This window comes from Salvelinus fontinalis, chromosome 7, assembly GCF_029448725.1.
Source record: "Salvelinus fontinalis isolate EN_2023a chromosome 7, ASM2944872v1, whole genome shotgun sequence".
NCBI classification, from domain to species: Eukaryota; Metazoa; Chordata; class Actinopteri; order Salmoniformes; family Salmonidae; genus Salvelinus; species Salvelinus fontinalis.
In genome coordinates this window covers 40,869,539-40,884,940 of record NC_074671.1, presented here as the reverse complement: position 1 = coordinate 40,884,940, position 15,402 = coordinate 40,869,539, and the positions used below count along the sequence as shown (strand labels likewise).

The following is a 15,402-nucleotide window of genomic DNA, read 5'->3' as shown; positions in this document are numbered from 1 at the left end:
CCAACCCTGATCCCTGACCTGTTTGGAGAGCTCCTTAGTCTTCATGGTGCTGCTTGCTTGGTGGTGCCCCTTGCTTAGTGGTGTTGCAGACTCTGGGGCCTTTCAGAACAGGTGTGTATATATACTGAGATCGTATGACAGATCATGTGACACTTAGAATGCACAAAGATGGACTTTATTTAACTAATTATGTGACTTCTGAAGGTAGTTGGTTGCACCAGATCTTATTTAGGGGCTTCATAGTGCACACACCAATTTTCTCTTTTCATTTTTTGAAACAAGTTATTTTTTAAATTTCACTTCACCAATTTAGACTATTTTGTGTAATGTCCATTACATGACCTCCAAATATAAATCTGTTCAATTACAGGTTGTAATGCAACAAAATAGGAAAAAACCAAGGGGGATGAATACTTTTGCAAGGCACTGTAAATAACGTAGTATACATTTGGGTTTACCTGTATTCTATTAGTTAGTGACTACAGTGTATGTTCTTTCGCTTGTTTGTAGAGCAACCATCCAGAACCTTGTAAAATAAATCACCCTTTCCATTCCTTCCAAATAAACCGGGTGATAGTACCTCCTCCTCCTGTGTTCTTATCGACACACCATCACAGTAGCCCACACCCAAACCACCAGCAGGTTCAACTTAAATAACAGTCGTTTAAACCACAACCCTACAATACCAACACAAATGTTCTGTTCAGTTTTTTTAAGGCCTTGCTGTTTATTCATCTTTTCCTACAACAGCAAATTACAGAATTAATTATATAGTAGAAGCAGTATTGAAAATACATGTTTTTTTGTAAAAAGAAGTTGCACAAAATGTTAATGACAGTACAAAACGAAGCAATAATAATTCAGGTAAATGGATACATTACTATAGGAAATGTGTGAACCTTTTTCAATAATGAAAACATCTCAATAATTTGTACATTTCAGAATTATATCACATAATCTGAAACTATAAAAATAAGAAAGAAAATGAACACAGTGTTTTTTCTGTTTTTGTTTTTGTTTACAAATGACAACCTTATTGAATATATTTATCAGTGCAACATTGTTTATTTTTAGTTTCCACGCTACAGTATCCATTTTCTCTAGTTACCAGACTGAGGCTACTGTCCTCGAAGCTGAATGCACAAAACGGTAAGCATTGCAAAGTGGGAAATCAAACCTGAAATGAACAAAACCCAAGCTGAGAATGTGTTCACCACAGCACACGACATATCACACAGATGTAGCAGATGTCCTCCTGTTCAACATCATTATGTCTCTCTGATGGTTGTGGTGTAGAACATCCACTGGACATTTCCAATGGTCAAGTCCTCCTCAGACCTGATACTGTGAGCCTCTTACTAAGTCCTTAATACAGATCCCCTTACTTCTCCATACCAAACACTCTAGGAGGATTGATAGCAAGATTGATTGGTAAAGTGAGTCTGAAATCCAAGACTCGAGATTTCAGAGTTCACATTGATGCAACTTCAGCTGAAAAAATATGAACCATCGAACATTATCGTTTCTACAGTCCACCCACCTTCCCCTCTTGACTTTGCCAGGAGTCCAGTCCATTTACTGTGAACATTTGTTGAAAAGGGGTAGTAGTGAGTTGATAACAAACCCCTCCCCCGGTAGAAGAGATATCCAATCATCCTTTGGTAATGACAACAGGGCAAGTGGCCTGATTCGCCATGCTTGATGACATCACTCAACCCCTTAGCTCTGTACAAGCGTCCCTTCCTAATGAAATCAGCCCTGATATCACAGCGTATGGCTGCTACACGTTACAAATAAACCTTACGGCACAACTAGGCCGTAGTAGGGTACAGTATGTGACAATACAATGCAAACTGTTATAGTTATGATTATGAGCATCTAGCTTGCAGTGTGAATGCGATAGCACCATGGGGTATATCAACTATATGCAATCCTCCACCCCTCAGTATATCTCACTAGTGAGGATTAAGATGTTGGATAACGAAGTGCGTGGTCGTAAAAGTTAGCAATTTTTTGTATGACAATCCAAAGATGTATGTAGCTGGAAATAACTAGCCACTGGTCAACCCCATGTAGCTAAAGCAATAGTTGTTTTTTTGGTATGCTGGCAGACATTATACATATCTTCTTCCACTGCTGCAGTTGATTTGAGAGATGATAGACCCTGTGACCACAGAAGGATATGGGGTGTGTGGCTGCCATATGTTAATTATTGTATAAAGTTAGTAACATGAATACAACTGTTTTTATTTTTTATTTTACTGTTTATAGTAACTGTTTATAGTAACTTCTCCGTCCTCCCCGTGGTGCCATGAAGTGGATTGCATCTAGAAAACAAGAACATGTCTTTTTTTGAATGTGCACTGGCCTATCTTTACACAGCACACAGAGCTTGCTCGAAATGAAACAATAAAACCAAAACACTTCACTCTTCACAACAACAGGCAGATGATTGTATTTACAACACACAACCCATTGGAAAAAGGGATACTGCAGCTTTTTTTCAAATTTTTTCTTTAAAATAATTAAAATATATTAAAACGTATATACAATTATATGTGGTTCTAGGACAGAGAGAGAAAAGCGCCATGGAGGGATTGGATCCTGTTTTGCAGACTTGATTATTAGCTAATTTAAAGCCCCTGCTTCAGATGTCACAACGTTGTCAGAACGTAAGAGATGTAAAAACTCCAAAATCAACAAGGAAGCCAACAAATATGTATTAAAGGCACTGTCAGAACCATCTACTGCCAAGGGGTGCAACCTTTACCTTTAACCTCTGACCCACACCTGTAGACAGGGGCAGAGGTCAGGGGGAACACCCTGCTGCTACTCCACCATGGTGCAGTATGACCAACAACATTGTCAGTTATGGTTAATTTTGGGTTTTGATACTTCTTCAACACAAAAATTACTTTGATTTAAAATATTTATAATAACAAAAATGTTTCTTCCTCACAGAATATGATAAATACTTTAAACATTGTGATCATTAAATTGGTCTCAACACCAGCATCCGATTGTAAAAATGAATGAAAATCAAATAGAACAATTTAAATAATAATCTAATCATCTGTACATATTTTCTCCTCCTGTATTTAATTTTGTACACAGTGTCTCCTACTGGTAGGTTCCCATTACTGCAGCTCCTGAGAAAAGCAATGGCTCAATCACAACCTCCCATTGGTTCCTGAACTTGGGCCTCCTCCAATGAGAGGCCTCCAGCAGTTCCTTTAGCCCCAGCCACACATTGAGTCTTGGCTATGCCTACAGTCTTGTGTACACTCACGGTATGCTACACTCCCCACACACACACATCTCACTTCCCCCTTCCCGCTCACGCCTCTGTGTATGAGTTCTGTGAGTTGAGTTTGTCTTTCTTTAGCTTGACTCCATCCACAAGCTCAAAGTTATAGTTCTCCAGAGCGGATAAGTTCCTATCTGACATGTGGCCATGTGAGCAGGCACAGTAGAGGACCACCCCACAGATGGCCCCCAGGAAGACCCCCAGGGCACTCATAGCGATGATGGTGATGAGGATGGGGTCCAGTGTCTGCAGCATGTTGCCTGCCCCGCCACTGACACCGTTGAGGATCTCATTGTTCTCCATCATGTCAGGGAAGTCTGTGATGTCCACAACTACAGGAGAGAAGAAGAAGAGGGTGAGTAGACCCTCATCTCATTTTCAACCATCCCAGTATTCAGGGAAATCTACAGCTTTGTAGATAGCTGTTACATATGTTTGGACAATGCTTGTTATTATTTTTCCCAACACTGAATCCCTAAGCTTTGTGTTACAGAGTAAAGAGAGAGAGGTAGAGGGTGAGCAGACGTATTAGTGAAATCTACTGTATTGCTAATACATGTCATCATAGGTATGTTATTCTGATTTACAACACTCAACCCCATAGACGTTTTGTATTAATATGTAATATGGTGACATACTCATTTCATTAAATCGGTCTTCAGGCAGCATGGGCTCTGTAGGAACATCAGGATCTGTTGAAAATAATAGGACGAGTCAGTTACAAAGGCACTTCCCTCCAGCACAATAGTAGAAAAATCATCATCACTCTTTACATTGAACATGACATAGAGGGTGTTTCCCAGAAACAGATTTAAAAAAGCATGTGTTTCCCAGACAAAAAAAGCATGTTCAATAGCGAATCTCCATTGAGTTAGATTTTTTTGTCCAGAATGTAGTTTAATCTGTGTCTGGGAAATTGGCGCTAAAGGTCAGGTCTGTACACACTGGTGTCCTTAGGTCATTGGTTCAAATCTAGCTCAAAAGATCAATGTAGCGAAGTAACAGTCACCCTTGCAGTCAGCCATGTTCAGATTGTCCAGGATCTTGATATCATCCACAGCAATGTCACCCCAACTCTTCCTCTCCACAAACCCTTCAATCACCATCTGGGAGAGAGAGAACAATTATTTTATTTTTTTACCTGTATTTAACAACCCTTGAGCAACCTCTCAGCAACTAATTTCACAATTCTAACTTTATCACTACGCCAATCATCAAGTAGCACTAATCAAACAGACAAAACTGGCTCTGCAATTCAAACATATTGTATTTATACACATCACACATAGTTTTAATGTATATTATGCTACATTGATCTGTCCAAGCTTTATAGTTCAGTGTATGGAGACTCTCTCTCCATACCATACCTGATAGGGTTTACTGGAGTGCGGTACCAGCACGCGTCCCTCTCTCCAGCGGTTGCCCTGGTGACCGCTGACGGTCCACAGTAGTATGTCAGCCATGCCATCGACCGTCTCCTTCCTCTGTTTGATGTGCAACGTGCCAATGTGCGAGCCGAACATGTGGTACCAGAACGACACGCACAGGTCAGACTGACCGACTGTCACCACCGGACTGACCAGCCTAGCAACCTCCGTTTCCTGGGAGCCCGTCGCTAGGGTGTAGATGAAGTTACCGGATCCGCCTGAAGAGGGAAATTATAAAGTTGGAATAGCCAATGAGAAAAGGGGTAGGTGATGACATCTAAAGTAGTGGTGGGGAAAAACAAATCATCTAGTGACGACCCTTGGTTTTGACAGTTTTTACACTGGACATAAATGACGTATACTGTTATCATTAGCTTCTGTTGTTGTTGTGTCTGCACCTGTGTGGTCCATGTTGGGTCCGGTGTTGAGCGTGGGCGTGCCGCTGGACTGTATCTGCCATCTGAAGTCGCTGTCCTCTGAGGTCCAGCCGCAGAACGAGGGGTCGTTGGCCCAGCCAAAGTCACACGCAAACCACAGGAACGCTGCAGACAGGGGGACAGATCACAGGTCAGTTGTGTCTCATAGAGATACATATAAATAGAGGTAGTTTCCTGGACACAGATAAAGCCTTGTCCTGGACAAAAAAACAAACAAATATTCTGTGGTGTGACAGGGGTCAGGGTAAGAACACAGACTGGTTGAAATAGACCATTGTTTTAATAGGGTACTGAGAGATATACTCCAAGAGTATTTGTGTTGACCTGAGGGTCCATTAGACTAGATACAGTGAGTCTTGTGGAGGTGGATTATTTAGGTAAACCACTAGAGGGCAGCAGAGAACTGTGAAACTCACATTTCAGAGGAAAGGGTAGATACAAAAAACTATGAGAAAGGGAGAGAGAATTAGAGGATGGTACATTCTTGACAGAATAGGGTGGTGGTGGTAGGAGTGAAGAGACTCCATGCAGACTTCGCAAGGAGGGAGATTGAATAAATCCAGTTAAGCATCTATTTTAATAAAGGGGCCTGTGAACGTGATATGGGTTCATTAAAAAAGGTGTACAATGACAGTAAAGAGATACATAGCAGGCGAGAGGAGAGAGAGAGTTTGTGTGTGTTTTTTAACAGCAGCCTGCTGAGAGAGAGCCCATTGGGCACAGACGTCAATTCAATGTCTATTCTAGGTTGGTTCAACGTAATTCCATTCAAGTAGTTAGCCCAGTGTGAGGTCTTTTATAATGAGCAGAGCAGAGCCATGTTGGACTCTAAAGGCAGATATGGCTAATAAAAAGGACTTGCATTCCTGGCACGCAATCCCTCTACGGACACGGACACGGACACGGACACGGACACGGACACGGACACGGACACGGACACACACACACACACACACACACACACACACACACACACACACACACACACACACACACACACACACACACACACACACACACACACACACATACACACACACACACACACACACACACGCACACACACACACACGCACGCGATGGGGAGATGGGGAGCCTCGTTTGGTTATCAAATTGGATAAAGAAAGAGACTTCCAAAGAAGCAGCACAACAGAGATATGTTTAGGATGTCAGCAATGCCTCAGAAACCCTGTGTGTCTGTGTACGTTGGGCACGAAGGCCCCAGCTCACCAAAGGATAAAAAAATGTGAGCCAATATTCCCTTTAATAATCTCTGGGTTTTAACTAGTTTCTGCAGGCACCAGAATATATTTACCCATTAAACACAAAGTATGGAATTCTCATGTGGAACCACATTTCAGGCACAGAGACAAATGTTTCCGTTCCCAATTAAGAGGGCTTTTTGAGAACACGTTTTTCTTAAATAGTCTACTGGAAAAAACGATATCTACCCACACACAAATTAACCTCACATGCCTCACACATGCATTCAAAGCCACTCAAACACATACAGTCACAATAGTCTTGTATACAGTACATTGATAATACAATTGGTCCTAACCCGGGATGGTGTCCACCTCTGTCTTGCCCTCTGGCACTGTGGTTCCACCTGTCAGAACAACAACATAGTGGCAGGACAGTTAGTCTAGACATAACACATAACATATATATATATATATATATATATATATATATATATATATGCCATTTAGCAGATGCTTTTATCCAAAGCGACTTACAGTCATGCGTTCAAACATTCTACATATGGATGGTCCCGGGAATCAAACCCACTACCCTGATGTTACAAGCGCCATAATCAACAAACTGAGTTACAAAGTACAGTTAGCCTAGTGTTAACGCATAATAGTGTAGCACAGTTAGCCTAGCTTCCTCTAGCTAAGAACACAATGCAGCTCAGCTAGCCTAGCTAGCTTCTCTCGTTTGCTGACACTCGTCTGTGTTAAGGCTATGGTTAAAAAGGAGCCTTGCTGACAGAAGGATAAGGGTCAAACACATTAGCGTCCTCCTTCTTTATTCTGGTTCAAACAGATGCCCTCTCTCCTATCTCTCTACCTCCTACCAAACACTTCCACACCCTCTTTCACTACATATAGGGCCAGGAGGGAGAGAACCAGAGTGACTGAGAGTGCCATGCACGTCACTGATGGCTGGAGACTGCTGCTTTAAAATCGGAGGGAGGAATAGCCATAAAGATGCCTGAGTCTATGCCTAAGTCCCAAATGGCACCCTAGTCCCTATATGTTGACATACTTCTGACCACAGCCCTAGGGGCCCTGGCCAAATGAAATGCACTATGAAGGGAACAGGGTGCCATTTGGGAGGTATCCATAAGGAACAGCAAGGTTGAAGGCAGGGGGAATAAGGCAGGTTATATTTAGGTTAGTGGGGAAAGAGGTCAGTCTAGAAAGAGAACAAGGCTGTCTGTCTGTCTGTCTGTCTGTCTGTCTGTCTGTCTGCCTGTGTGTGTGTGTGTGTGTATGTGTGTGTATGCCGGGTTATTATATAGTGAGTGTAGGGGTAGGGGAGATAGCAGTCTCATGAGAGTGATGTTAGCACCTGTCACATCGTAGTCATCACCTGTTCCACTGTGGCAGCTGGCCTGGTCATCATCACACTCATCTGACGGGGTGGTGGATGCCCGTGTGGTGGGGAGGGGAGTGGGAGCTGCGGAGCAGACGGAGAGAGAGGGCAAGAGAGGGAGAGAGGACACATGTTAAACTTGCATTCAGCTAATCCTTTGTATGGTTTGCGGTACCACACGCACATACACACACATATACAAACATATACAAAGCAGGCCGTGCCAGTGTCACGAAACTGGGATTCAATCACTGAGCTATTAGCAGCCCTCCTTTTTATAAGGATGCAGAGGGAGGTATAAATATATATTTTGGATGGTGCATGGTGGATGCTTAGGCTTTAGGCTTAGGTGTGTGTCCCAAATGGTACCCTATTCCCTATGTCTTGCAATACTTTTGACCAGGGCCAATAGGCCTCTCATCAAAAGTAGTGAACTTTGTAGGGAATAGGGTGCCATTTGGGACGCAGTTTAGGTTTGGGTTTAGGCTGGATATGAGATGCATAGGGCCTGGGATTGAAGTGAAGACTGGGCCCCACCCTGGCCTATCATTAGGGCCTGCTGGCCTTGTTGGATGTGGGCACGGCCCCAGCTCTGTTCCACGCTCTGCTAACACACAGCCTGGATGTGTTTACCCTGACGGAGTAATGAGAGGGCTTCCCCTGGAGGGAGAGAGCGAAAGTGAGAGAGAGCGAGAGGCAGAGAGGCCGAAGGAGAGAGAGGGAGAGGAAATGGTACATGTGTAATCTAGAATTTCCCTCGCCCTCTGCTAGATGAAATATGAGTGAGATCAACCTCTGTTAGAGTCAGGGTGAAGAGGTCATTGACAGGTTCAGTGTTCTAGTTGGAGACTTCCAGAGAAAAATATGGATTAGGCTTTACTAACTCGGTTTTAGCTTACATACCACCACTCATTGTCTCCTAGCTGGTATTAGCACCTGTGTGTGTGTGTGCTAGTGGTGCACAGGTCAGCTAATAACCCATTCGCAACTGCCCAACTATGTGAGATACAGTGGAAATCTGAGGCCTGCACCCAACCCTAACCTGCAAATATACAAAATGCGCTATAGGCTATTCAAAGACGGCAGATTTTTTTTTTATGGGGTTTTAGATATGTTTCTGCTTATAATTTACGACATTTTGGTAGGCTACTTGTTGGTCAACTTGTCTATAATTACATACATACAGCTTCTCTTCTGTCATCATATGTTGCCCTAGAAGACTAAATAAACCCTTGTAAATAGAATAATGTAATAGACCGATAGAATTAATACTTCAATCTAGTTGACGTCGTTAAAGTTCTCTGTCATCTGTCACAGAGCCAAGACGTTTAGGGACTGGGGAGAAAATTCAATAACAAAAAAAAAAAAAACGGGAAAGATTTTCTGTGCAAAATGTCCAAATGACATCAGTTTGACCAGTTGTAACGGTAAAAAACAAGATTTCAGTTTGGCCTCGATGCATATTTTATGTGGTTGAAACACTCTCAGCTTTTATGATGCTTTTATGATGAAGACAGGACCTCTACAGATGGTATCTAACTGAGCATTGCATTCTCTCAAGATGCAAAAATAAATCAATAATATTTCTGTTCTAATGTCCAAATTTTGCTTATCATTTAACTGAAGAAATGATTAATTTTGCAGGAGTTAATATTATTTAAGGCTATGTGAGAGGTTATAGAACCACAGTCAGTGTCCAGATTTCAGTTTCCATTTAACCCATCTAAACATTTAGGCTACAGTTCCCTTGACATGCCATATGCCTAAATGAAGTCCCGTCTTGCAACTGTCAAATTTGTAAAGTGCCTCTCAATCATCCAACATAACATAGCTGGCACTGCTATTATCCTCTTTACCACTTCACCAAATCTTTTCCAAACATTACTTTTCTGGCCTTCCCATCTATTTATTTTTAACTCTCCTTTCGCAGCTTCTTTCGTATTGAATTAAACTTCGACAATATCCTTTTTGCCTCCTTGGATTGACGGTAACTTTTTCTAATACCAGATATATCAGGATAAGGTAAGACCCAGATGCAGACCGTGTCGAAGTAACAATGTTGATTACAGAAACAGAGGCAAAGGTACAGGACGGCAGGCAGGCTCAGGGTCAAGTCAGGCATAGTTCGGAAATCCAGATGTGGCAAAGGTACAGGACAGCAGTCAGGGTCAGGCAGAGCGGACAGGCGGGCGGGTTCTGGGTCAGGACAGGCAAGGGTCAAAAACCAGGAGGGTGAGAAAAAGAAAGGCTGGGAAAAGACAGGAGTGACAGTACCCCCCCTCCCCCTTTAGGGGCTCCATCTGGCGTCCTACCTGGGCGCATACCTGGTTGACCGGGGTGCCGGCGGTGGAAGTCGGCGATGAGGGCTGGGTCCAGGATGTCTCTAGCGGGGACCCAGCACCTCTCCTCCGGGCCATAACCCTCCCAGTCAACCAGGTACTGGAAACCCCTGCCCTGTGGTCGAACCCTCGGGAGGCGTCTCACCGTGTACGCCGAATGGCCATCGGCGACACGGGAGGAGGGGTGGGCCTGGAAATGGAAGACAAGGGACTGAGACACGATCTTGATACGGGACACATGAAAGGTGGGGTGTATGTGAAGGGTACGGGGCAACAGTAGACGAACAGCAGAGGGGCAGATCCCGGGTGGAGAGCAATACCTTGGAGATGGGTAAAGGGCCGGTAAACAGGGGGGACAGTTTGCGAGACTCCACCCGGAGGGGAAGATACCGGATGGAGAGCCATATCTTCTGCCCAAGATGAAACCGGGGAGCCGGGGTCTGATGGCGATCTGCTTGTCAATCGACACCTGGAGGTGGTTTTGAGGAGGGCCGACCGGGCTCTCCTCCAGGTAAGACAACAGCGGCAGAAGGTATGCCGACCTCCTCTTTCTGCTCAGGGAAGAGTGGGTGCTGATACCCCAGAGAACACTCGAAGGGAGATAGGCCCGTGGCAGAGCAGGGAAGGGTGTTGAGGGCATAGTTGACTCATAAGACCAGGCAGTGCAGGGTGGTCTCGGGGTCCTGGTTGGCTCGCTTCGATTGGCTGTTGGACTGGGGGTGGAACCCGGAGGACAGGCTGGCCAACGACCCAATGAGGGTGCATAACACTTTCCAGAACTGGGACGAGAACTGAGGACCCCGGTCGGAGACCATGTCCACGGGCAGTCCATGGATCCGGAAGACGTGCTGCACCATGAGCTGGGCTGTCTCTTTGGCAGAGGGTAGTTTAGGAAGAGGAATGAAATGGGCGGCTTTGGAGAACCGATCCACCATGGTCAGGATGACGGTGTTGCCATCAGATGGGGGAAGATCCGTGATAAAGTCCCGGGAGATGTGAGACCAGGAACAGTGAGGATCAGGCAGAGATTAGAGGAGACCAGCCAGAGCTTGCCAAGGAGTCATGTTCTGTGTACAAACGGCGATGAATGAGGACACGTCCAGGACCATGGAAGGCCACCAAAAGCGTTGTCGCACAAAGGCCAGGGTACGACGAGCGCCCGGGTGGCAGGCCAGCCTGAAGGAGTGGGCCCACTCCATGCACGTAGAGCAGACGGTGTTGGAAATGAACATCCGGCTATCAGTGCCTCCCCCGGGGTTTGGCAGGGAACGCTGTGCCTCACAGACCTGCTTCCATATTCCCCAGCTGAGTGCCGTCGCCAGGCATGAGGTGGGAAGGATGATCTCGGGTTCTGTGGTAGTAGTCGTGGGGCTAAAGCGGTGGGACAGTGCATCCGGCTTGACATTCTTGGATCCCAGCCGGTAAGAGAGAGAGAAGTTGAACCGTGTGAACAGCAGGGCCCATTTGGCTTGCCTGGAGTCGAGGCATTTGGCGGTGCGGAAATACTGCAGGTTCTTGTGGTCAGTCCTCATGATGAACGGATGTTCCGCCCCTCCAGCCAGTGCCTCCAATCCTCCAACGCCATCTTCACCGCAAGAAGCTCCCGATTCCATCATAGTTCCTTTCTTTGGTGTTGAGGCAATGGGAGAAGAAGGCCCAGGGATGTAGCTTGAGGTGGAGGGCAGAAAGCTGGGACAGGACAGCCCCCACTCTGACGTCCGAAGCTTCGGCTTCCACCACGAATTGACAAGATGGGTCCGGATAAACCAGGATGCGAGCTGTGGTGAAGCGATGTATGAGGTCCCGGGATGCCCGGTCAGCAGCTGGGGACCACGTGAACGGAACCTTGAGCGGGGTGAGTGCTGGGGAAGCCAGGGTGCTGTAACCCCGGATAAAGCGGTGATAGAAATTTGGCAAACCCCAGGAAATGTTGCAGCTTCACCCTGGACGTAGGCTAACCATCACTACTCTCACCTTCCTGGGATCGATCTGGACACCCCAAGCAGAGATGATGTAACCCAGAAAGGGGATGGTGGAGCGATGGAACTCGCACTTCTCCGCCTTCACTAACAGCGGATTCTCCAGAAGGCGTTGAAGGCCTGCCGGATGTGGAGCACGTGTTCTTGAGGAGAGCGGGAGAAGACGAGGATGTCATCAATGTAGACGAAGACGAACCGGTTCAACATGTCACAGAGAACATCATTCACCAGAGCCTGGAACACAGCAGGGGCGCTGGTGAGGCCAAATGGCATGACTTGATACTCGTAGTGGTCACTGGCCGTGTTGAAGGCGGTCTTCCACTCATCCTCCTCTTGGATCCGCACCAGGTGGTAGATCCAGCTTGGAAAATACAGTGGCACTCTGGAGTGGCTTGGAGGCCGAGGAGATGAGTGGGAGCGGGTAACGGTTCTTAAGCATAATGTTGTTGAGTCCACGGTAGTCAATACACAAGCGCAGGGTCTTGTCCTTTTTCTCCACGAAGAAGAAGCCTACGCCAGCGGGAGAGAAAGAGGGACAGATAAATCCAGCAGCTAGGGAGTCCCCAATGTAGGTATCCATAGCCTTGGTCTCCGGTCCCGACAGAGAGTACAGACGTCCCCGGGGCGGCGTTGGTGCTAGGGAGAAGGTCAATCCAGCAGCCATAGGGTCGGTGCGGCGGAAGCGAAGTGGCCCGGGCCTTGCTGAACACCAAGCCGGAGGTCCTGGTACTCCTCAGGAATGGTGGAGAGGTCCGGGGCAACTTCTGAGCCCCCAGGAACACGTCCTGGGGCAGGTTGTGCTGACTTTAGGCAATGGGCGTGGTAGAACTGGCTCCAGCCCATGATGGCACCAGTAAACCAGTTAATGAGGGGATTGTGTCCTTGGAGCCTGGAGAATCCCAATACCACAGGAATCAGATGGGACTTGATGAGCAGGAACTGGATAGCCTCGCTGTGGTTCCCCGACACCCGTAGGTGGATGGGAGTGGTGTTGTGGGTGACTCAGCCTGTAAGCACCCGTCCAGCGCTCTAACATCCATGGGAATGGAGAGGGGCTGAGTGTATGAGTTCAGCTCGGACGCCAGGGTAGCGTCCAAAAAACTCTTGTCGACCCCAGAGTCAATGAGAACCCGGAGAGAATTGGACTGGTCTCCCCACAGCAGAATGGCATGAAAAGGGGTGCGAGCAGGGGAAATCCACCGCGTAGTCAGCCACACTGCAGGAGCCCTGCCGAAGCTGGATTAGCCTCCGGGCAGCTTCTCTCCCAGAGAACGAGGCGTAAAACACCTCTGCCATGGAAGACGTTCGACTCTCCATGGAAGCGTTCCGGGGGGGTAAACGGGGCTCCCGAGAAGGTGGAGTGGCCGATGAGACGGCGCTGCTAGCAAATGAGTTACTGAGGGGCTGTGGGGTTACCACCATGGTAGGCTGCCTCCCAGACAACCCACGGAATTGCTTCAGCACACCGTAACAATGTTCGGTCATTGCGTTCAGCCAATGTTTGGACCCCCTCCATAAGGCCACAAAGCAGTTCCTCGTGCCTCCCGATGGTGGCTCCTTGGGAGGAGATGGAGTCGCGCAGCTGGCACAGGTCTGCTGGGTCAGTCATGGCCAGTTCGTACTATCAGGATAAGGTAAGACCCAGATGCAGACCGCGTCGAGGTAACAATGATATATTACAGCAACAGAAGCAAAGGTACAGGACGGCAGGCAGGCTCAGAGTCACAGGACGGCAGGCAGGCTCAGAGTCAGGTCAGGCAGAGTGGACAGGCGGGCGGGTTCTGGGTCAGGACAGGCAAGGGTCAAAAACCAGGAGGGCGAGAAAAAGAGAGGCTGGGAAAAGACAGGAGCTGACAGGACAAACACTGGTAATCTTGACAAACAAGACGAACTGGCAACAGACAAACAGAGAACACAGGTATACACATGGGATCATGGGGAAGATGGGCAACACCTGGAAGGGGGTGGAGACAATCATAAAGACAGGTGAAACAAATCAGGGCGTGACAAGATAGCCTAAAATAATGAAAGAATAACCTCAATGTAGCCTATATAAATTGCACATGGATTTTTTAAGGTATTGTTTTCTCTTTATTCAACCCTTCCGCCACCCACCCGCCCTTCAGCCACACAATATTTGATAAACCCGTATCCGCGGGGACTGAAGGTTATGAGTCAACCCGCGCATCACTAGTGTATGTGTGTGTGTTTGAGTGTGTGGTAGCATTAATAGTGAAAACAAGCATTATCATCCTTCTAAAGCCCCCAGTGGGACTCCATGTTTTACACAGGGCTGCTCTCGCTACAGCCTCCCTGAAATCCAATATGTAAATCCACTTAGGCCTGGCAGAACATGTTCTTATACATCTAGCTGAGCTGGTTCTAGTCTAAATTAGCTTTCGGTGGTGGGTGGGGGGGGGGGGGGTGTAGAGAGGAGAGGGATAGAGAAAGGGGAGAGGGATAAAGAGAAGGAGGTGAGAGAAAGAGAAAGAGAGAAGGAGGGGGGAGGGAGAGAGAGGGGGAGAGAAAGAAAGAGGTAGAAAGCGAGAGAGAAAGAGGGGCAGAGGGGGGAGGGAAGGGTGGGAGAGATGCCCCAGAGAAAGGATGGAACAGGGACTAGAAGGGGCTTGCAGTAATCCTCAGGCCAGGTGGGGTTTCATTTGATCCCATGTGCAATGTGCATGAGTAGTCTTTCTTCAGGAATAGCTTTGATGCAGCACGCATGGAGACAAGACAACTGTCCCTCTCAGGGAGATAGTGTTGCCTTTTGGGCCTAGGACAAACACCATGCATTCAAACACCACCTTGACAAACACCATGCATTCAGCTCTAAAACTGTCATCACACAGATGATAGAAGATGGACTGTGTGGGTCTGTCTGTGTGCCTATGTGTCTGTGTGTTGTGTGTGTGTGTCTACAATTAAAATGCGTGTGTGTGCGATTCCATTTGAGGCCTACCTTCAATCTCACAGCCCAGGAGCTCGAGTCGGAGGCCCATTCCAGCAGGGGTGGACCTCTCTGGGTAGACCCTGACGTAGCGTGTCAGCAAGGGCTCCACGGTCCTCAGCTCTGGTGTATCGTAGTTCTGATTCCCCTCGAAAATCTGTGGAGAGAGAGAGAGACAGACGTAGAGCGAGGTAGAGAGATCTATTGTTATTTTTAGAAATCCTTTATTGGCACCATTTAGCTACTGTGCATACAAAGCAAGAGAGATATACAGCGAGACAGAGACATTCAGAGAGAGATACAAAGAGATAGAGAGAGAGCTCAATATTACTGTCTGATAATGTCATTGTCAATATAATGTCAAT

The 15,402-nt window shown here is 46.7% G+C and overlaps 1 protein-coding gene across 1 annotated transcript in view; it reads right to left on the bottom strand.

Moving 5' to 3' along the window:
* Positions 1-2,226: 2,226 nt before the first annotated feature.
* Positions 2,227-15,402, bottom strand: part of LOC129859473 (neuropilin-1a-like) — a gene marked incomplete at its 5' end in the record, with an annotated part of 74,990 nt that continues 61,814 nt past the window's right edge. Inside the window, 8 exons of the mRNA XM_055929310.1 lie at positions 2,227-3,639; positions 3,946-3,999; positions 4,317-4,413; positions 4,675-4,952; positions 5,133-5,276; positions 6,733-6,780; positions 7,749-7,856; positions 15,050-15,194. Coding sequence (XP_055785285.1) covers positions 3,338-3,639; positions 3,946-3,999; positions 4,317-4,413; positions 4,675-4,952; positions 5,133-5,276; positions 6,733-6,780; positions 7,749-7,856; positions 15,050-15,194 — 1,176 coding nt within the window. The remainder of the gene's footprint in view (positions 3,640-3,945; positions 4,000-4,316; positions 4,414-4,674; positions 4,953-5,132; positions 5,277-6,732; positions 6,781-7,748; positions 7,857-15,049; positions 15,195-15,402) is intronic.